Source organism: Myxocyprinus asiaticus, chromosome 45 (genome assembly GCF_019703515.2).
Source record: "Myxocyprinus asiaticus isolate MX2 ecotype Aquarium Trade chromosome 45, UBuf_Myxa_2, whole genome shotgun sequence".
In the NCBI taxonomy this organism is placed as follows: Eukaryota; Metazoa; Chordata; class Actinopteri; order Cypriniformes; family Catostomidae; genus Myxocyprinus; species Myxocyprinus asiaticus.
This window is the reverse complement of record NC_059388.1, coordinates 20,022,779-20,046,703: the sequence shown is the minus strand read 5'-3', so window position 1 is coordinate 20,046,703 and position 23,925 is coordinate 20,022,779. Positions and strand designations below refer to the sequence as shown.

Here is a 23,925-nt window from a genome sequence, read left to right as displayed (position 1 = left end):
AATAACACGCTATAATATTCTATCTCTGCCCAGACGTAAACCTCTTACTTGAATCGCATGAGGACACAGGTAGAATGCGTTTTCCTCCGTCCTTTAACTTTGACCCGGTTTCTTGAGGCTCGTGTGATGACGAGAGCCATTTCCTCGCGCTGTCGGCGGCCGGTACGGCTGTTGATTCTCAGAGGCCGGTACGGCTGTTGATTCTCGGCGGGCTGGCGGAGAACTCAGAAATGTCGACTTGATTGAAGATGGAAGAGAAATCTTTAATCTCTTCACTTCTGTAGGCCAACGGATGAAGATGCGAATTGCTCGGCGGTCTCCTTCGGATCCGTTAGAGTGTTTGGTTGAACACAGAGTAATCTCAACTCGTCCAGCGAGATGGAGATTGTATGGCTACAGTTTCAAGTCGGACATTACTTCCTTATGCCACGAGGTTACACCGGAGAGCAGCAAAAAGCTACGTCCGTATTCGGTGAACGAAGTCGCCGGAAGCAACTTTGGAAGTATTTTCAGAATTATTGGAAGTCCGGATGATGTCATGTTTGAGGGACGTTCTGTTGTGTGCCTCATCCAATAGGAGTTGAGAGCTCGATCCTTTAGAGGGCAAGGCTTCATGGATCTGTAGTCTGTTTTGGACTCCCTTTGTTTGATTTTGGCGCGATTTTTATCAGTAAGATTTACGACTTAGAAGGAGGGGGCTTGAGGAATGTTTTTGACTGTTAGGCCTGCCTTTGTCTTCTATCTGAATACATGAGACCCAACATTTGTAGCATTCCTCATTTGTAAATCGCTTTGTATAAAAGCATCTACTAAATGAGTAATGTAAAATGCAAATAAAAACAAATTTGTGTCGTCGGTAAATAAAGATTTTATTCTATAACATGACTACAGGAAGAGCTCACCTTATTTCTCAGTTCTGTAGATGGAGAAAAAACGCATGTGGTGAGGCGGGAGAGGTAAGCAATCAAAATCTCAGATAAAGCACTATTGTATCTCTGCAACAACATAGAGCTGCTATAAAATCATGGAAAACTTGTACAGTATGAATGTGCCTCTTCCTCTCTCAGTTTTGAGTAGATTAGAGCTTGCTTACTTATCCATTCCTCTGCTATAACTTTGAATGTGGAGCTTTCTCCTTACAGCTTGTATGGAATGCCTACCTGTCCATTTTTTGATGACAGCCTTGATGTGCTGTTTGAGTATGGAAAGAGCTAATGGAAGGGTTTAAAGGTCAGGCCAAGACACTCTTGAAGATGCTCAACATTCCAAGACCCCATTTTGACATTGTCATTACCTTAGTAAGAACTCATACATGTGTAATACTTTGCCTCAACATAACACTGGGCAGAACATCACAATGGTTGATTCTTTTGGGTTGTGGCAGAGGGGAAATCCAGAGGCGATCTGTCATCCAAACAAGCCAACCAACTTCAGCTGAAGGGAGTTATTGACAGAAAGTGCATGTTGATAAGACGTTGGAAAACAGGATAAGAATAAGAGAGACAGAGCAAAGCAGTGGGATAAAAGGGCATGTAATTATTTGATTATAAAACTGCTGTCAGAAGAGAGTTAGAGGAAAAAAAGATCGAAGGGTTTTCACACTCTCTCTGATTCATGTCACGCCCCAGCTGTTCATGTTAGACAAAATCATATGGGTTGTCACTGGCCTTCACTCAACCTAAAATTGCAGTGGGCAGAACAAACCTGTGACCCATCCTCCCTCTACTGGGTGTTCCAAGGCCTCTGTGGACAAGCACTGGAGGAGTGGAGGACATACAAACATCATTAAATCATTCACTTGAAGTGCAAGTCACCCCTTTTCATGCATGGGCTTCTAAATCCACAGTCAAGGTAATTATGTACTGTTTTAGAATAAGAGGAATCACTTATTGGCCATAAGGATTATCTATCAACCAGAAAAATACAACCACAACTGTCTGGTCTCCACAGTCAACCCAGTTCACAGGCAGAGAGGAAGTCACAAGCTATACAGCAAATGACGGGAAAGACGTATTTCAGGGCAAAGCTCAGTTGCTTGGAACTTCAATCACATCAGTACATAAATAAAGAAATATATCAGATATCATCAAAAGGCTGAAAATAATTGTTTTAGCTATACTGACAAGCCCTTCTGAGAATCCTTTAATTAAGCGTTTTATTGTCACGTGAAAGGCATTCATTGCGGAAATTCGAATGTATGGTGTATGTGAAAACAAGACTGTGGGAGCCCACAGATGGCCTACGACTCTGAATAAAACATGAGCGGAGAGTGACAGACTGCTAAAAATCGCATTCGGATAAGAGCACAGATTCGAAATGTCACAAACAGCATTTCCGAAAACAAAGATATGTGTTCAAATTTAAAGTGACCAATTCCTGCTTGGGACTTCTCGGCTGACCTAGGCTGACCTTTGGTCCTTTGATGCCATTTTTGTCCCCTGAAGCAGTCAACCTTTTCAACCAGCATCAAATAACTGCCAGCACTCTGCTAAAAATTAGTGTGAGTGAGGGATTGGGTGAGCATGTGCCGTTCTACGATGCATCCTTTTGGCAGTCACAGTCCCTGGGCACCCCCATGTGTCATCCCTGACAGAGGGAGAAATCTTCCACCAGGCTTGACAGAAAAGTCCATATTATTAATGTATGTGACATGACTTCAGATAGATTTGATTGTTTTCCACAAGCCTGTCAGTGACAACACAAAATTCTACACGCTACACGACTGTGCCAGAGGAAGGTACTTCAAGGTAATTTTAGGGAAAACTACATTCTTTCGAAATGTAATATTCAGTAGGTTGCCTGAACGACTTATCGACTAAACTGTTTTAAGGTTTCCCTGAATAAATAGGCAGGTTTTAGGTTTGCCTTACCCCAATCAAACTCATTTCTTAAGGAGCGTTTATGTAAAATGCATCTTCTGTTCAAAAACAGCTAGACAGAGTGCAATAGAATGAAACACAATGCAGAGGTCTCGTGACATCTGAATGAACACTCATGGCAGGACACTCAAGAAACAGTGCGATACATAACGGAATGGCAAAAGACCAGTTTAATGTGTTGCAAATGAGCTTTAACCGCCTGAGACCCGAGTGTCACTGCTGTGTGCATTTTATATTTCCCTTTTTGATTTATAACTAATAGCACCTAATATACATGAAAAAAAAAAAAAAAAAAAAAATCTAGAGTAAATATTTTCCCTAAAAATGTATGCCAACATATGTGGACAGCGGGACTAAGTTGTGAAATTTTAAATACTACCAAGCTATAGAAAGTCAGATTTTTTTTTTTTACCAAATTGTTTATTACAGTATGTTTCCAGGAATGTTGGTTATTCAGGTTTTTGAGAAATTACTGACTTTACATCAGAAATGAGCATAATTAATTCTGATTCAAAGTAATGGCCAGCATCATCCAATCACTGCCAACCATGTTTAAAATTATAAACATAATTATAAACTGCCAAAATTATACATTATAAATTCATAATCTATGTACTGATTATCATTGTACCATGTCCGCCAAACATGCTGAGTGGTCCAAACATCGTCTGCAGTCTGAAACTGAACTTTTGATAGGAAGTTTGGATTGAATGCTCTTAACTGCACTGAGAGATACAGGATGCTCCCCTGCTCCCTATTTATTGAATTACTCAACCTCCAGTGTGCTGACTGTCTGCACTGGTCTCAGAACAGTTCGAAATTCACCTTATTTTCATCCTAACTCCATATAACGCCTCTGAAAGCAACATTTTTCAGCTTTTGGCTGATCCCATTGATTCTCAATGTGATAATGCACAGTAAAAATAGGATTTCTATGGAAAAAATGCACTAAAGTACACATTAGTATGTCAAATCGCAACATTTTTAAAAAGGCATATCGGATGAAACTAGACTAACATTTTGACTCAAACAGGTTTCAATGTAAAAACTTAAGGTTTCTTACCAGATGTAGTTTTGTTGCCACTTCTCCCAAAGACAAACTCCGCTGTGGTCGGCACCATGTTGTTTGGTCACATGACTCTGCGTGTCGAAAGTTTAACACTTTACTGACAGCACAGAGTCTCCTGAACTGAGATCAGTCAGTTTAAATTAATGTTAATTATGCGTTGCATATAGCAAAGCCAAAATACAACAACCCTGCATATGTTCATGGGGTCGCATAAGGTTAAAGGGGATGAATTTAAAGATTAAGGTTTTTGCAGGCAAACTGTCTAACAGCTAAAGAAAAAAGCACGATCACTAAAAATAGAAAAACTAAAAAAACAATACATAACCAATATACATAAACACTACACATTACCGGTCAAAAGTTTTGAAACACATTCTTTATTATAATTTTTTTTTTTTTTCACATTTTAGAATAATAGTAAAGTCATCAAAACGGAATAACATAAATGGATCTAACATAAATGGATCTATGGGAATTATGTTGTGACTAAACAAAATCCAAAATAAATCAAAACTGTGTGATATTTTAGCATCTTCAAAGTAGTCACCCTTTGCCTAGAATTTGCAGACATGTATTCTTGAGATTTTCTCAACCAACTTCTTGAGGTATCACCCTGGGATACTTTTTAAACAGTATTGAAGGAGTTCCCATCTATGTTAGGCACTTATTGGCTGCTTTTCTTTATTATATGGTCCAAGTCATCAATTTCAAAAACTATTTTTTTTGTTTTTGTTTTTATAATAAATTTTAGTTTTATAATGAAATAAATTAATATGTTGGCACAATTATATTTTTGTCTACAAAACTAATTTCAAACATTTAAGTATACGCCTTCAGATAAAAAGATCATGAGAAACATTTCAGTCAAGTGTTTCAAAAGTTTTGACCAGTAGTGTGGATCTAGTAAATTTAAAGTTTACAAAATAGAAATATGCTACACACCACTTTTTTAAGAATTATGGGGGCAGACAAAATGTGCAATTCTGAGCATTATCATTTAAATTGCTCAACGTCCTCCTGGGGAGCCTGTCAGAAATGAAATTCTGCAAAACACAGTATTGAATAAATATGCCCTGTGCTGTTCATTAGCTAACAGACCCTCTCTCACAGCCGACTCGAAGTCTTCAGCAGCAGGCAGAGGCGTCTGATTAACATAACATTTTACTGTGTTCAAAGGCTCCTCTACTGTCAAGCTCTTTGGGAAAGAACCTCATTGCCAAAGCGACAAGTGGGTGACTGACAGTTATGACTGTTAACATTTCCTCCCTTTCAGAGGTCATTCATTGCAGCCCATGTCTCAAATGAGATGTGTGAGCCTATTTGGCCAGCATTTGACCTTGTATCAAACTGTCTGCATTTCCAATAGGTAGACAAATGTGACTGGCAAGCTCGATAAGACAATTTATTGTGAAGAATGTCTTTGAAAATATAGAGCATCTATGCTCGTACATGACCTCCGTGACGTTGGCATCCCATATAATTAAATAATTACCAAAACTGTTTCATTCGTTTGTGCTGTGTTTGTACTGATTTGTGCCGCAAAAATGAATGTTTGTGCTGGTTTGGTGTTTGAGATATTAAGCATTTTTTTTGGGTTGTGTGACGTCACTCTCCACCCCATCTCGCTCAAATCGATCCAAACCGGTGCTGGTCATTTGTGCTCGTTTTGTGCCGTTAAAACAAACGTTGTAACTATTTCCCTTGATTAGATATAGCAAGAATGTTTTCGGAAGCGGTGACGTCATTCTCCACCCCATGTTGTCTAAATCGCTCCAAACCGGTGTCATTCGTTTGTGCTCGATTTGTGCCGGTAAAATGAACAGTGTATCTGTTTCCCTTCTTTAGAAATAACAGATTTAATTTGGGGCAGTGACGTCACTCTCCACCCCATGTCGTCCGAATCGCTCCAAACCGGTGTCATTAGTTTGTGCTCGATTTGTGCCGGTTTGTGCTGTTGAAAGAAACAATCTTACTAATTCCCTTACATAGAAATAACAAAATGATCTCCCGGATGGATCTGTGTCGTCAGTCATGCATTTACCTCATCTCATCCAATGCACTCATTTTCTGACTCGTTCGTTTGTACTCACTCGGTGCAGGTTTCTTACCGTTGCTGTCATTGTTTTTTTTTTTAATATTGACAGTTTGATCATTGGCAGTAACTTCAAGCTTAAAATCCAAATCACATATGCCCTGTATTTGTGCGCTTGTAGCACTAGTTTGAATTCACCTTGTGTATATTGGTACTTAATATAAATGTTGTTTGTGTTCCTTATTCATCGCTGAACCAAGTGTTACATCTTGTTTATTACCATTAAGTTTTAGGAGTTTATTCAAAGTAAAGAGTAGCCTAAATTTACCTCAGTAAATATATCGTTAAGGCCACTGCGTTATAATAACCGTTTGCTGGATTAGTTAGTGTGTAACTTGATGTAAGTGCAGATTATGTTAAAAATGATTATTGCATTATGCAACGACGATGATGAAATTATTGTATACGATAAACAGTTTCATAAGAAATTGAGACAGTCGAAGCTTTTTATCTTCAAATATTTTAAACCTGTTTTAGTTACCTGCCAAAAGTAACAATAATAATAATAATAATTAGTTTGATGAAAAATAACGCTAACCATATGAAACCAACCTATGCTGGTTTTCTAGTCTTAGCTGGTTTAACCTGGTTTCCCAGTCTGACCTCTTGAAAAGTGCACAAACCCCATTAAAGCCAGCTGAAAGACAAGGCTGGCAGACCAAATAAGACCAAAAAACCATCTTATGCTATTGTAAGTTTCTTTTTTTTCAGCACAGTATCCATCTGAAATATCATTAATGCCAAATAATTTAGTTATTAGTTATGTTTAAATTCCATCATGTAATCAGTATTGAAGATTAAGGTATCAAGCAGAATGCAGCTTACAGCATTGCTATTTAAAGATGGAACAAAGAACAGACAACACCCAATGCTTGTGTATACTTTCAAATGCAAAGATGAAAAAAATTTACAAAGAAAAGAACACGAAGATATCTATGTATAAATAACAGAACAGAACAATAACTGATAAGAATTGCTGTTCAAAAAACATGGAACTGTTTAAATGAGTATGTCAAAAGGCTAATAGAAATCAAAATCAAATCAAATCAAATCACTTTATTGTCACACAGCCATATACACAAGTGCAATGGTGTGTGAAATTCTTGGGTGCAGTTCCGATCAACATAGCAGTCGTGACAGTGATGAGACATATACCAATTTACAATAACATCAAATTAACACAACACAATTTAAACATCTGATATACACATAATTACACTCAACAATATACAAATAATAACATACACTGTACAGTATACAATACGCACTATATAGATACACATTATTCAATAAAAATAAAAAATAAAATATATAAAAAATATATATAGTATATATAGAATGTACAGTATTGTACTGTATTGACATTCAGCTGTCGGTTGATAGTCAGTTATTAAGAGAATATAATATAATAATAATATAATTTATGACAGTCCGGTGTGAGATATAAGAGTAAGGGTAATAAAGTGCAGTGCTGATGTATTTGATCGTGGGAGATCAAGAGTTCAGAAGTCTGATTGCTTGGGGGAAGAAGCTATCATGAATTCGGCTGGTGCGGGTCCTTATGCTGCGATACCGCCTACCTGATGGTAGCAGTGAGAACAGCCCATGGCTCGGGTGGCTGGAGTCTCTGATGATCCTCCGAGCTTTTTTCACACACCGCCTTGTATATATTTCCTGGAGGGAGGGAAGCTCACCTCCAATGATGTGTCTGGCAGTTCGCACCACCCTTTGCAGTGCTTTGCGGTTGTGGGCGGTGCTATTGCCGTAACAGGCGGAGATGCAGCCAGTCAGGATGCTCTCTACAGTGCAGGTGTAGAACCGTGTGAGGATGTGGCGGTTCATTCCAAACTTCCTCAGCCGTCTCAGGAAGAAGAGGCGCTGATGAGCCTTCTTCACAACGACTTCAGTGTGGATGGACCATGTGAGTTCCTCAGCGATGTGGACACCCAGGAACTTGAAGCTGCTGATTCTCTCCACTGGTGCTCCATTGATGGTGATGGGACTGTGTTCTCTGTCTTTTCTCCTGAAGTCCACCACAAGCTCCTTTGTCTTACTGACGTTGAGGGAGAGGTTGTGCTCCTGACACCAGTGTGTCAGAGTGTGCACCTCCTCTCTGTAGGCTGTTTCATCATTGTCAGTGATCAGACCTACCACCGTCGTGTCATCAGCAAACTTAATGATGGCATTGGAGCTATGTGTTGCCACACAGTCATGTGTGTACAAGGAATACAGTAGTGGGCTGAGAACACAGCCCTGCGGGGCTCCAGTGTTGAGGGTCAGTGATGAGGAGATGTTGCTGCCTATTCTAACCACCTGGTGTCTGCTTGACAGAAAGTCCAGGATCCAGCTGCACAGCGAGCTGTTTAAGCCCAGAGCCCGGAGTTTCTCATCTAGCTTGGAGGGCACTATGGTGTTGAATGCTGAGCTACAGTCTACAAACAGCATTCTCACATAAGTGTTCTTTTTTTCCAGGTGGGAGAGAGCAGTGTGTATTGTAGATGCAGTGGCATCATCAGTGGAGCGGTTGTTGCGGTAAGCAAACTGCAATGGGTCCAGTGATGGAGGCAGCACAGAGCAGATATAGTCTCTGATTAGTCTCTCAAAGCATTTGCTGATGATGGGGGTCAGAGCAACAGGACGCCAGTCATTTAAGCAAGTGATTTTGGATTGTTTTGTAACAGGCACAATGGTGGATGTTTTAAAGCATGTGGGGACTAGAGACAAAGAGAGGGAAAGGTTGAAATTGTCCGTAAAAACACCAGCCAGCTGGTTCGCGCACACTCTGATGACGCGGCCCGGAATGCCGTCTGGGCCTGCGGCTTTGCGGATATTCACCCGTCGGAAGGATCGGGTTACATCCGCTACAGAGACGGAGAGTGAACTAACCTCTGTAGCTTCAGCCGCGAGAGCTCTCTCCGCAAGGGCGGTGTTATTTCCCTCGAAACGAGCATAAAAAGTATTTAGCTCATCCGGGAGAGAGGCAGCGGTGTTCATGGCGGAGTTTTTATTCCCTTTAAAGTCCGTGATGATGTTAATTCCCTGCCACATGCTTCTAGAGTTGGTGGTGTTAAACTGTCCTTCAATCTTGCTCCTGTACTGGCGTTTTGCGGTTCTGATAGTTTTTTGGAGGTCATAACTGGCTTGTTTATGCTCCTCCGCGTTTCCGGAATTAAAAGCGGAGGTCCGCACATTAAGTGCCGCACGAACATCGCTATTAATCCAAGGTTTCTGATTCGGATAGATCCGTACTGTTCTGGTCGGAACCACGTCCTCTACGCACGTTCTGATGAAGCACATTACGCTATCAGCGTAAAGCTCGATGTCGTCATCAGAGGCGGATCGGAACATCTCCCAGTCCGTGTGATCAAAACAGTCCTGTAGCGTAGAGTCTGACTGGTCCAACCAGCACTGGATCGTTCTGAGGGTGGGTGCTTCCTGTTTCAATTTCTGCCTGTAAGCGGGCAGAAGCAGAATGGAAGAGTGGTCCGATTTGCCAAATGGTGGGCAGGGGAGGGATTTGTAGTCATCCCGGAAGGGAGAGTAGCAATGGTCCAAATCCCGGTCCCCTCGTGTGTTGAAACTAATGTGCTGGTGATATTTTGGTGCGACTGATTTTAAACTGGCTTTATTAAAGTCCCCAGTCACAGTGAACGCGGCCTCAGGGTGTGCGGTTTCCTCCTCACTTATAATCCCATACAGTTCCTTGAGTGCCCGGTCTGTGTCGGCTTGTGGGGGAATGTACACAGCAGTGATAATGACCGCTGTGAATTCCCTCGGTAGCCAGAATGGTCGACACAGAAGCATAAGAAATTCCAGATCAGGAAAGCAGAAAGACTTGATAGAATGAACGTTCCTCTGATCACACCAGGATTTGTTGATCATAAAACACACACCACCTCCTCTAGTTTTACCTGAGAGGTCTTTCGCTCTGTCCGCTCGGTGCACGGAGAACCCCGCGGGTTCAATGGCTGAGTCTGGAATCTCCGCAGACATCCAAGTTTCCGTAAGGCAGATAATGCAGCAATCCCTTGAATCTCATTGGAAAGAGATCCGCGCTTTCAGCTCGCAGAGCTTGTTATCCAGAGACTGAACATTTGCCAGAAGAATAGTGGGTAGCGGGGGTCGATTTGCGCGGCGTCTTACTCTGATGAGAACGCCGGCTCCGTTTCCCCTTTTCCTTTTGCGTTTCCGCGGCCGTGCTGCCCAGACAACGGGCTCCGCTTGCGTGTTTGTAAACAGCGGGTCGGCATTGAGGAATGTGAAGTCCGGTTTACGGTGTGAAATTGCTGAACCAATGTCCAAAAGTGTTCGTCTGTCGTAGACAATAAAGCAGACAACATCCAAGACAAAAAACATAAGAACTGTGAACAAAACAAACAAAACATTACTATGTTGTGTCGGAGCTCGCAACGCAGCAGCCATACTCGGCGCCATCTTGAGTCCCTTCAAATGGGAATGAAATGATCTACGGACTATTTCTGTTATTGACCAACTTATTTCTACAGAGGCCAGAACAAGATATTGATTAACAAACATTTTAGTCCTCTTTAGTGAACAATATGACGTGGGGTTGTATTTTGGTTTTTGCTGATACTGTTGTGACGCGGTCACACAGGTCATCATATGTCTCCCAGCCAACAGATATTCTCCTGCAGTAAGCCACATAATGTCTGAGAGAATCCCTTGTGGGTCCTGGAATGAATGCGACAACACCTCGCAATGTAAACAAATGATTGTCCAGGTCCATGTTCACAGGGATTTCACACAGTGGATGGTTTGTATCAGCACTTGTTTCAACACAAAGTAGTTGTCCAGTGATGCAGCTGTGTGTGACTGATCCATTGCAGAGGAATTTCATTGTTGAAACATCCTTTATTTTCAAGTTATCTGGGCACTCTTGAGGAGACTTCAGTGGCTTCAGACACTTGGACCTATTGAGGTGTAGTCCATCTTCCAGTGCTGCTTGGAGTTTACCCAATCCATCAGTTTGGAGAATATCCACATTGACTGGTAGGAGAGAGATGGTCCTTGAAGATTTTGTATTTCGACTGCAGTATGGAGAAGAGCACTAAGTCGTAATTGTTGCACTTGGTACTTGTTTCATTGTTGATGTTACTATGTTAGCAACATTTCACTCCGCACTGACCTGCCTCACACCTGATTTAAGGTGATCACATTGAAACATTCCCAACAGCATTTTTGCCCTCTTTGCATAAGCATATTTTCCAACTCCTTTTGTGACAATAGTCTTCACCAAATCAAATATTTCAGTTTTTGTGTGCTCTTTGTTTAGATAATTGCAGAATGATCCAGTCACAGAATGCAGAGCAAAGGCACTGGCAAAATGAGTCAAATGTACAAGTATTGTTGACAATTACAAGCATTTTGTCTACTCTAATAGGCGTTTTAGCCTGGTAGTTTCCATTTTTTAAGAGATTAATTCTGGTCATTCAGGTTTGTGTCCACATGCAGCCACTCTGCGCAAGGGGTCAGGTAGGACAGATGCTTTTTGGGAGGAACACTGAGGCCTTTCCAGTTTTCAACAGGATCTTCTTCCAGTGATTGTGGTTTAATCTCTGTATCCTGCTCAATACAGTCAGTTTTTGGCTCAGTCTTTGTCTTGGTGTGCTCACATGGCTTCCCTGGAGCAGAAGAAAGCCTCATGTTGCCCTCGAGGAATTCAATGTGTTGTATGACAAAGCGGTCAATTCGGATAGGAAGCTTTCACGTTTGAAGAGACCATGCTTTATGTTTTTAAATTCAGCCTCAACATTTGCAGAGCTTGCTGTATTGTGTACACTTTTGAAGTGTGGAACCATCACAGCTTTCCAGAGAGGTAGGTATCATGCCGTTCTTATGATATTTGGGACAAGCTCTGGGAGGAAATGAAGACTGTCTCTGTCGCCATGATGTGCTGCAGTCATCTGACTCTCTGCACAGATTTCTATTACCCATGTTTTCAGATCTGTGTGGAGTGTCTCCTCATGCTCCATCACCACTGTGAAATTGCCATCTTCATTGACACATGGCAGCACCCCCTCTGCAATTAGTCTCTTCAGTTGTGCTTTGCATGTTTCAGAAACAACATGTATGCCTTTTTCGTCATTGCCTTCTGATTCACTGAAGGCAACAACTGTAATTGAGTGAATGAGCTCCCTTGCATCTTCCAGTGAATCAGATTGTAAAAGTTGTTCCATTGCTATGAGGTAGAATTCTCTAACTCTGTTTCCTCTGTGTCTTAAGCATTCCCACCGGCTAATGAGCTTGATGCAGTGTGCAACATCAATCCTGATGAAGCAAGGTGGTAGCTTTGAGTCATTCCTCATCAACAATCCAAAGCACTCATTGATATATGCTTTCAAGTCTGGGTACGGAGTGAAGGCCTTAACTAATGCTCCAAGCAAAGCCAAGGAGAAATCACAGACTGCCTCTTTGGGCACAGCAGCACCTGCTCGTTGCCATTCTGTGAGCCAGTATGCAATGGAATTGATGGCGTGGTTCTCAGAAAGCATTTGCACTACTGGGACATGATCACCATGTGAACACAAAACTCCTTGGTACAGAAACACATGTCCAGAACTGCCACAGAGTCTTCTCAGTTTTTTAACGACTGTACCTGTTGCATCAAAACTCACAATGGAGCCTGAGTCCTTAGATTTTTTTTTTTTTTTTTTTTGATAAATTTGCATCTGACATGGAGTCCAGTAATGGCAAAAAAACGTATCAAGGCCTATGTCATGAATGCTTCCATTGTGGGGCACACTGTATTTCAGCAGATACAATGACATTATTGGGTCCCTGTCACCAAGCTCTTTGTCACCCATCTCCTGTTTGGCTTTTCTTAGTGTTGCCAGATTTGGTAGGTGGCTAGGCTCTGGGTCACCCACATCCATCATTTTGTAAGCCTCAGCTGCTCGCCATACATGTGCTGGTTTTTGTCCTTCCCAGAGTTCTTTAGACACTTGTGTTCTCAGATCTCCAGATAACTTGCGTTTTGCTTTCCAAATATGGAGACTGTCATCAACATTCCGGATAACACACTTAAGCACTCGTGGTTCGTTAGTCACTGGCATATCTTCAACTGTTATAGACAGTTGTGCGTCACACTCAGTGCAGTTCCCAATTATGTCTGTCTAGTGAGATGTAACAGTTGGATAGATTTTTGCTCTCCTAAATCTAAGAGTGCATGAGGTGTTGATATCTTTCCATATCTCTTCATACAAGATATCCATGCACCATGTTTCAAGATGGTGTATTCTCTTTTACATGTGTAGAGTGATTTTGTCGTTGTAAACAACTTTATCAGGCCAGATTTCTACCCATCTCTAGACTAATCTCAAACTGAATGTCATAGCATTGACTTTGCTAATTTGTGACTGAGTTTGACACGGATAAATGATCTTCTGAGCTGTCAATGTTTGGATGTTCATCTTGGATTTCTTTGTTTTGTCATTTTTGCAAAGGCCAAGGACTTGCCATATATTGTGCCCGTTTGTCTTGACAAAAGTGTAAAGGTTTTTTGGTGAAACAGTTTTGTTGAGTTTCTGACTTAAATCTACCCACACCTTCTCTGAGGGAACTGCTATGTTCCGCCCTGTAATAATCTGATCTTTTGAAGCACTGATGACTTTGATGATGTCATCACTTCCACAAGCTGGCCTCCTCGGCATCTAATCAAAACAAGAATTATTTTTAATGTAATCCCTATGTCAAGGGCACTAACTCATTTCTAACAGCCCACATAGCAAATGCTGAGGTTGCATGCTTATTCTTAAAGGGTAATATAAAAAATATTTTCAAATTTAACTTTTTCCGCCTTGGAACACAAGGAAATTATGTGTTGAGAATGACAGCCTCAGTTACCGTTCACTTACGCTGCATCTTTTTCAAATCAATGTAAGTAAATGGTGGCTTTCAGTTCCTTACATTCTGCCTAGCATCCACTTTTGTGTTCCACATAAGAAAGTCATGTGAGTTTGGAACATCATGAGGGTGAGTAAATGACAAAAAAAAAAAACAAATTCTGTCATCATTTACTCACCCTCATGTCAGTCCAAACCAATATGACTTTCTCTCTCCCATGGACCACAGCTTAAAGTACATGTTTGAAGAATATCCTGGCCACTTTTTTTCCCATATAATGAAAGTGAAGTGGACTGGAGTTGTCAAGTGCCAAAAATGAAAAAATTAAAATTAAAAAATAAACAAACCATATATTACTATCATATATTTATTATCATATATTAACTTGTGCACTTTATTCCAAGTTTTCTGAAGTGTTTTGATAGCTTTGTGTGATAAACAGACTGAAATTTTAGTCATCATTATTCAGCTCACAAAACCAGTCTTAATGATTTGTTCATGAATTGGACAAATTGCTCTTAACTTTCTAACTAAACGATTCAGTTCATTGGAAAGGAAGATTATCAAAAAAATAATTTTATGAAATTTTGAAATTCCAGTCTGTTCCACAAAGCTATAATGTGACTTGTAATATACTGCACGAGTGGTATGGACCACATTTATGGTACTTATATATATATATATATATATATATTTGTCATTTTAAAGCTTTCCAGCACTAGTCCACATTTACTTTAATTATATGGAAATATGTGGCCAGGATGTCCTTCAAAAATTTACCTTTTGTGGTCAAAGAAAAAGAGGTTCAAGTTTGAAACCTCATGAGTATAAGGGGGATGGGTTTATGACTGAATATTTTTTTTTTTTACTTTCACAAAATGTGCATCATTGTGCACATCAAACCTTAATGTGTTTTATGGCAGGGAACAAAGATGTCCTACCCTTAATGGTGTGACCAGTGCAGGATAATATTATTCATGAGGATGTTCATGTGAGTTTCTATTGAATGCCAAATACTAATAAAAAAAAATTAATCTCTCTGAAGTATGCGCTTAACAATTAGTTGTAATTTTTTTAATGTGCTATGTATTTTCCTACACACATGCTCTGAGTTTTTTAAATTTTTTTTTATTATTTTGTTATTTTTGAGTATTGTAATTCAAGCACATGTTAATGCTTATGTTTACCCACAGCCAGACGTTATTTCCTGTTATTTCCCGTGATGCAGTGCTTAGGGTAAATACATGTTTTTAAGGGGGCAAAGACTACAACATCTATAAACTGTTAAGTGTTCAGATAACTTAAGACACCAACACTGAGACTGTTTAATCATTATTTATTGTAAAAATTCAAGTGTTACCCCTACTTCAGCAGTATCAGTAAATATTTAGAGGTAAATGAGGTCACAGAGTATTGTGTCGATTAACTTAAACATCAATCATTACAAACGACAATCTGCGGCACAAATACAGGGCATTGGTGATTTGGATTTAAAGCTTGAAGTTACTGTCAATGATCAAACTATCAATATTTAAAAAAAATAAAATAAATAAATAAAAATGCTTGTGTCAACAATACTTGTACATTTTACTAATTTTTATATTACACAAACCGGCACAAATCGAGCACAAACGAATGACACAGGTTTGGAGCGATTTAGACAACATGGGGTGGAGAATGACGCAACGTTGTTGCGTCCACCCATGCTGTTTTTCAGTAGTTTTATATGTAAACACGCTAAACAGATTGCTTTGTCCGTTGCATTGCGTATCGCTGTGTTTTTGGCATCTCGTGCAGGAGCGCCACGTTTTTTTAAAGTTCTTTTGTCAAGTTAAAAAGAACATCAACTGTTAAAAACGTGTCTCGAGACACCCGTGTTAAATTCTTTTCCCTGATTGCACATGTACAACACCCAGACATCTATTTGATGTGTGCGTTTACATCTGAAAGACATCTATTTTATGTTGTTTGCTCGACGTATGTCAATAAGTAGGTCTTGGATGTCAATAAGACATTCCGCAAATGAGATGTTTATGATTTAGAATGATTGTAAATCTGATCTTTCTAAGATGTTAAGCAGATGTTAGATGTTTCTGTAGTTTCTGTGCGTACCCCGAAATAAAATCTTGCAGGCAAAAGCAAGCAGAAATGCTTGACTTACAATGAATGAAACAGAGTAGTGCAATTGATGAAACTGTTAACAAATTGAAAGTAAATGTTTCACTTTCTGCATAAATATCATATTTAATACATTATTGTTTGGTTTTAGGCCCATTTTAGTTATTGTAAAAGTTATACTATATTTTGTAAAGCAGAAATGTTACATTTAAAAAAAATAAATTAGGTTTATTTGATATGCGCCTATAGTTCATTAAACTATTTAATACATTTATAAAAAACTCTTGTCTTAGACTCAGCCTTTGCTGGTTTCGGTCTCGACTTGAACTTCGCCCTCTCCGGTCTTGGTCTTGACTTGTATTCAACCCTCTTCTAGTCTCGATCTTAACTCGAACTCGACCTACTCTGGTCTTGGACTGGACTTGGACTCGGATGAGCTGGTCTCAACTACAAAACTGCTTTGTTCCACCAATAAAAATAGTTCCAAAAGAACCCAAAGGAGGACCTACTATTGTTCATCACAGAGCAACGCACAGACTGACATTCTGTGGTAACACTGCAAATTCAAATGCAAAATGATTCAAACAGTGACATGTCCCAGTGCTGTTTTACCAAATATCACTCTTGGAACACTGCTTGTCCAATCAGATTAGAGGACTTAAACCTAATTGAACATTGAAAATCTGAAACAAAACGAGTCATTCTTTTGGGGCCAACGTCTCTTATTCAAGTTATAGTATATGACTGTGGAGGTGAATGCAAGCAGGCTAGAAACTGGCCTTTTTTCTTTAGACAACAAAACTACTAACCATCACATGATTCATGCATAAACCCACTACAGATAGTGGTATCTCTCCCCTTGGAAACATATTGACACCTCTGAGACATTAAGTCTTCATGTGGCAGACTGTTGTTACATCGTGAGGAATGCGTTTGTGTCGCAATGACTGTAGGGCACTAGTTTCATCTGCCGCAGTAAACACAATCATTCCACTGTCTGAGGAGCTCGCTCTCGCCTTGATCTGTCTTGTGTGGTAGCGCCAATATATTGATTCGTCATAACCTGCCTAATGGAGTGTGATGCAGCTCAAGCACCACTGGAGAGTAAGAAAAATTACAAGCACCTCCAATCGCTCTCGATTTTATTTCATGTTAAATTAAAACCACATAGCAGTGCTACATATCATCTGCTTTTTTCAACCCCAAGATGTGCATTCTGATGATATGAAAGATGTGAGGATATAAATATGATGATTTGTCAAAAGATAAAGTGAGTCACTGCTGCATGCATCTGCTGCAGTGTGAGGAGAGAAAGATAACACCTCTGCTGCTGAAGGGGCCAAAAATACATGTTCAAGATCATTATAGAACTCTTGATAGTTGATGTTATTGTAGCACTTACTTGAATGAATAAATTAATGTTACATTTATATAGTGCTTTTCTGACAGCACACTCAAAGCGCTTTACACAGTGAACAGGGGACTCTTCTCAATCACCACCAGTGTGCAGCATCCACTTGGATGATGCGACTGCAGCCATAGTGCACCAGTACACCTGCTATTGGTGGAGAGGAGAGAGTGGAGTGATAGAGCCAATTCATGTATGGGGCAGAGATGGGCAGTCGAGTTAGAGACTCGGACTCGAGTCGAGGAAAATGACTTATGAACATGATGAGTCTTTCATATACAGACAATATTGAGATAAATATATTATGACTATTACTACTACTATTACTACTAATAATACAAGGTGTAACAGAATTATATTAATAGGGTACTAGTAAGAATAACAAGCTTAAAAATAATAAATAGTTATAAACAGAATGATATTAGAAGTCTTAGTGCTGTTGTAAGATCACTTAATGTGAATCATGTATAATCCCTGAATCCCTTTGACTTAATATTCCTGATGCAAGGTTTGATAAGGTTTCAGACTCACAAACAATACATTTTACTGGTCAGAAACATAATTACATATAAAAGCCCTTCTTATCATTTACAATGATGCTACCAGTGGATTATTGGTATAATTATAGTGGAAGTTTCTCAGAAATTCCAGTATGTACTATTGGCTGTGCAGTGCATTTTTGCAAATAGGATTTTTATGTGAAATAAAATAAATAAATAAATAAAATGTTACAAACAGATGTAATGAAAGATGTAATGTTTGGCGAGTCGAGACTCGTGATAAGACTCGAGACTTGACTCAGACTTTTCGATCAGAGACTTGTGAACATCTCTGGTATGGGGATTATAAGGAGGCCATGATTGATATGTTTAAAACCATGGAAACACATTTTAAGCAAGTAAACAACCTGTAGCACAAGACCCTCTGTTTGAGATGGCATGTCAGGTCATGAAACACAATTCCACTGGAATCAGGATGTAAAACTCCAAACAGCATTCCATGTACAAGGAATACAACAGTGTTAAACTATGCAATTCCTAAAGCTTATTGACTGTTCAACAAGTCCAGTAAGTGGTTCCATAGGCTCTGTTAAATTGAGGCATTGGCGTTTGTGTTGAGCTCAGTCCTGTAGTCTTCCAGTCATTCCCTTTAGGGTGAGAAGACACGGACACTGATACATGAACCATCTGTTCACATTCAAAACCAGTAGGAATCCAGTACTGGTTGAGAATATCATACAGTATGGACACCAAAAGGAGAATAAAATACAGTATAAGCTTAATAACAGTCATGTTTCACCTTAGCTCTTTGTACAATTGAGTTCTGGCAATTGTAGTTCAGTTTGCTAATAGAGCTGCAGTTGCTCGTTATTAAAAGTCTCCTTGCTGTTAATTAAACAGTGATTCCAGGGATTGAACCCCCTCAGGCACTTGGAAAAAAAAATATACCACATATAATTAGTTCAATCATGACGAAGTAGTTGCACTGTGAACAATAAGCGTTTGGAGGAATGATGTATATAACATGCAAAAGTAAAAATGTGTCAACTGGTAGGGATTCTGCTATATTGTTTATACAGTGCACGTGGTGCATAATGTCAGTACAGTTATCAGTGGGCAAGGCTTTACAGCTTTATGTTCTGTAAATTCTTTTTTATTCTAAGATGTTCCTTAATATGGGAGTAATAACACTTTACAGTAATGTTCCATTTGTTAAAGGAATATTCCAGGTTCAATACAAGTTAAGCTCAGTCTACACTATTTGTGGCATAATATTGATCACTACAAAAAATTATTTTGACTTGTCCCTCCTTTTCTTTAAAAATAGCAAAAATCTGGGATACAGTGAGACACTTACAATTGAAGTGAACTGGGGCAAAAAAAAAGTTTCAAAAGTATAGCCATAAGACATTAGCAATATGAGTGTTAACATGATTTTAGTGTGATACAATCACTTACCTTTACAGTGTAAAGTTATAGCTAATTTTACAGCTTTGTTGCCATGACTTTGTAATGTCAACAAACCCTAAAATACAAAAATGACTGTAAAAATTGCGATTTAATCAACTTTAAATTTACATTTAAATAATACATGAACTTTATTACAATTAATGTAAGAGCTTTTATAAAATTATAAGCTTAACATTTCTGCCTTTAAACCCTCCTAAAATTGACCCCATTCACTTGCATTGTAAGTGTCTCACTGTAACTTCAATTTTTGATAATTATTATTATTTATTTTTTTTTAAGAAAAAAAAAAGATGGACGATTCAAAATTATTTTTTGTGGTAATCAACTTTATGCCACAGATGCTGTCGAATGAGCTTAACTTTTAAGCTACTGAACCCGGGATATTCCTTTAACATTAGTTAACATGAACTAACAATGAACAATAATTTACAGCATTTATTAATCTTGGTTAATGTTAATTTCAACATTTAGTAATACATTTTTAAAATCAAAAGTTGTAAATGTCAACATTAGTTAATGCACTATGAACTAACAATGAACAATTTTATTTGTATTAACTAACATTAAAGTTATTAAAATGATTAAATGCTGAAAAATTACAAACATTTTCATTCTTAGTTCATGATACCAAATGCATTAACTGGAACCTTATTTTTAAGTGTTATCGACTAAATCACTCATTTAATTTATCTTCTATTTTGGTCTGTCAAGTTCCAAATAAACTAAGAATCTAAACAAAAGAGATGAAGTGTCTTTAACTGTCCAAATAGCCATTAAAATAGGAATTACAGTACCAGCAAATACCAGCTATATTGTGATATAAAAATACTGTTATATAAGATTTTGCCTTAGTACTGCTATTAATTAATCCTTTTCAGCTTCCTATGACAGCAGTAACTAAGAGCTGTTGAAAAGACAACTAATACATACAGATAAAACATATTGTAAAAGAGAGTTTAATAGTGAAAGAGAGGGAGATGGGAAATCTCAGATCTAGTCCAGTTCCATTCAGTTTTTTTACTTTGAACTGAGGATGGCAATCCCATTTCCCATCTGATTCAAACAATCCTATTAACCCGTAACGAGAGAAGCTGTTCTAACAATCAATTAAGGTGCAGAGAACTCATCCGGGACCTCTTTCCAGATTTAACATGGATGGGGTGCTGGTGAATGTGCTGTAATTTCATTTTCATCTTGGGAGTAGAACTGAGCAGATTTTCAACAGGTCACGATTAGATGCACTGACCATGAAAAAGGCATGCATAATTGGCTTGCCAGTCCTGTGGACACACAAATATTTGCAATATGCACACATTCTCTGTATGCAAAAAGTGGCGATAACAGATTTTTTACTGAGTGTCTGTGTATGTGTGTTTTGTATGTCAAATGTGGTCCTAATCCTGTTTATAGCATGAAATGAACAGTTTACTCATGTGAGATGAACTATGGATGTATGAGAATCTGAACATTCATTCTGCACCGAAATCAATTCTCAAGTATAAACTGTGATAGTCTATTAACATGAAATCTGATGCAAAAAGGTGAGAAAAGTGTGACCTTTTTCAATTCATCTTTTCTTTTCAAGGTGACATGAGCCCTTTTTTTTTTTAAATAGGTATCACGCATGAATTGACCCAATTACTTGACTGATATCACTAAATTAGATGTTCTGAGAAAGCACTCTTCTCTTAACAAAGCTGAGCAGTAAAGAGCCACTTTAAAGGAGAGCCAAAACTATTAACTTCGGAGTCAACAGGGCATGCTAATAAAACTCACTTAATGCAGAATCTCTAAACGATCACAAATGTCACAGGAAGTTATAACTAAAAGAAATGAAAGACCTGAAGATAGTTTGTTTACTCTAGAACAAACATTCGGGTGCCAACTGGACCAGACTGAAAAACAAATTTGTCGTCATGGTTTGAGCCGAAGAAGCAACATTTCTAATTCAATTGTTGTCATATTTTATTGCTGAATTGACTTGTGTTATTGAATCATAACCTTGACAAACCATTTTGGCGATTTTGAGTCTTCCTCCATTTAAGTGGTGGACACTTAGTCAGAACTCTACACAAACTTGGTTCGAACTGTAAAACGGTGGCAAGGGCATTATAATAGCTTCAATCAATGCGATACCCAATATTACATTCTTAGTAATTGTGAAGCACTTTACTGAGGTAACCTTGAGCTCTACAATGGCAGGAAACCCAATTCAGGTGAACTGCACTGGGCTGCATTAGAGAAACTTTATCACTGCCATCTAACACATTGATTAAAATACATCTAATGAGACAGACTCCCAGAGAATAAAAGTCAGAGCTGTTTAGTGTAAACGCATGCTCAACCTTGAGCAAAGTGGGATACCAAGTTCGCTTATTGATTTTAATTTTTTTATTTTTTTTTTAAATCAAGGGCATGCCATGTAGATCAATCACAGAGTCAAATATTCAGCCACATTTCCCGACGGATTATACATTAGAGCTCATAATTGCACACTTATTTCCTTACTCAGCTGGCTCTGAATTTTAACACTTAAAAAAAAAAAAAAAAATGCCAAAGTCAGCTGGATGCGCTGCATGGAATAAATACCCTGATTTAATTTTTGCAAAGTGCAGCGGTGGCAGACGTTCCCTGGAAATCATCTCGGACGACCACCACACGGTGAACACTTAAGCTTGCAAACACAATTGCAAACTCATTGTATAGGTAAGCAATACTTAAATATTCTTATGTCCCTGCTTAAAAGGCCCTTTTTTTTGCTTATACTTTGCTGGCCGATATGGTGTTATGCCATTGTAGAAATGTGCAATTCACAGTTAGCCACGATTCATATATACTGTGAGCAAAAATGTACAATAATCGGGAGGTTATCAAAATAAAAGTGAGTATTCAGCTGGTGACTCAGTACACTCTAATTTTATGGTTACGGTAATGGTTCCTAGTGTGACCTACTAGCACATAGAGAACAATTTGCTCTTTTTATGTTTCAAAGTACACTGATTAAATCAGGAGCTAAGTATTACTGCAGCAGCATGCAATCATGGCTCAGGCACTTGAGACTGGACACTGCCTAGATTTTGGAGAGAGTAGAAATGAAATGGAGAGAAGAAAAAGATTGTGAAACATCGTTTTTCTGTTTCCTCAATAAAAAGACAAATATCATAAAGAACATCCCTCAGACCTGATACTACTCTGAGAACCAAGAATTCTAGCTTCTTAGACAGCTAGCTTTGGAAATACAGTACATAGTGGGTTTCAGTGGACAGAGAAAAATTAGCAAAAAATAAAAATAAAAATAAAGGTCTACAGGTTCAAAAAGGTGCCAAGCAGTACCGCTGCTCCCTATATGCATAGTACGCAGTCTGCATAGGGCACCAACTCCCTAGGGTGGCACCATCTTACCATAGGGGGGCATCATAAACTCCACCAGCTTCCCTTCCTCACACGTGTTATTCAGAACCCGATAGCAGCTGTGGAACACAGAAAATTGCCTTGAAGTTGTCATATGCAGCAACATCCATCCATCCATCCATCCATCTTCTGTAGCTGCTTGTCCTATGTAGGGTTGCGGGTAGTGCTGGAGCCAATCCTAGCTGTCTCGGGCCGAAGGCAGGGAAACACTCTGGACAAGTGGCCAGTCCATCACAGGGCTAAGACACACAGACACACTCTCACTCACACGTATGGGCAATTTAGAATTTTCAATTCACTTAACCTGCATGTTTTTGGACTGTGGGGGAAACCTCAGCACCCAGAGGAAACCCACGCGAACACGGGGAGAACATGCAAACTTCACACAGAAAGGCCCTGGGTGAGCTGAGCTTCGAACAAGGGACCTTCTTATTGTGAGGTGACTGTGCTTCAACATATCAATGCAAAGTAATAAACAAAATGTTTTTTACATACAGCAATATTTACTTAAATATATTTCTTTTACTTTAACATTTTATTATGAAAAATGCCACACATAGACTCACATTAACATTTCTGAGTGTTAACGCAAACACATCATTGAATCGATACTTTGAAGTGGACAGTTTTACCTGATTTACAGAAATGAATCAAACTGAACAACTCTAACATCGTTTTCCCAACTAAGGTTAAAATCAGAGACGCTATAAAAGGTTATTTGTTTTAGCGCTTTCATATTGTGAAATTAGTCTAATCACCAAATAAAAAGCACCTTAAAAACATTGCAATATTCACAATGTTGCTTAAGTTTATATCACCACAAGCATGATGTGAATATTTAATATGTCGCCAAGCACTACTCATTAGCATTCACTTTTGATAGCGATGCAGGAGAGAGAAACTTTCACCCTGCCATTTTTCCATTAAAATCAATACCCTGTCTTTGTTCACTGCAAGAGTTCTTTAAAATAAATAACACCTTGAAACCCCCAAAAACCAATTTTACTGAATGAGAGAGAGCGCCATTAACCTTGAGTGTTAAGTCATATCACTACTCAGTGGGAGGGAATAAAAATAGCATCACCACCAACAGAAAGCGTAATGATATTTAAAAT

General features: G+C 38.9%; 1 protein-coding gene across 2 annotated transcripts in view; it reads right to left on the bottom strand.

The window, feature by feature from the left end:
* LOC127434957 (glutamate receptor-interacting protein 1-like) overlaps nucleotides 1-23,925 on the bottom strand; it is a 388,121-nt gene that overhangs the window by 234,260 nt on the left and 129,936 nt on the right. Inside the window, exon 2 of one of the 2 annotated variants that reach the window (XM_051688013.1) lies at nucleotides 3,943-4,019. The exons of the other annotated variant lie outside the window; for it this stretch is intronic. Within the exon in view, the coding sequence (XP_051543973.1) occupies nucleotides 3,943-4,000 (58 nt within the window). The 5' untranslated portion in view covers nucleotides 4,001-4,019. The remainder of the gene's footprint in view (nucleotides 1-3,942; nucleotides 4,020-23,925) is intronic. 2 annotated transcript variants of the gene reach the window in all.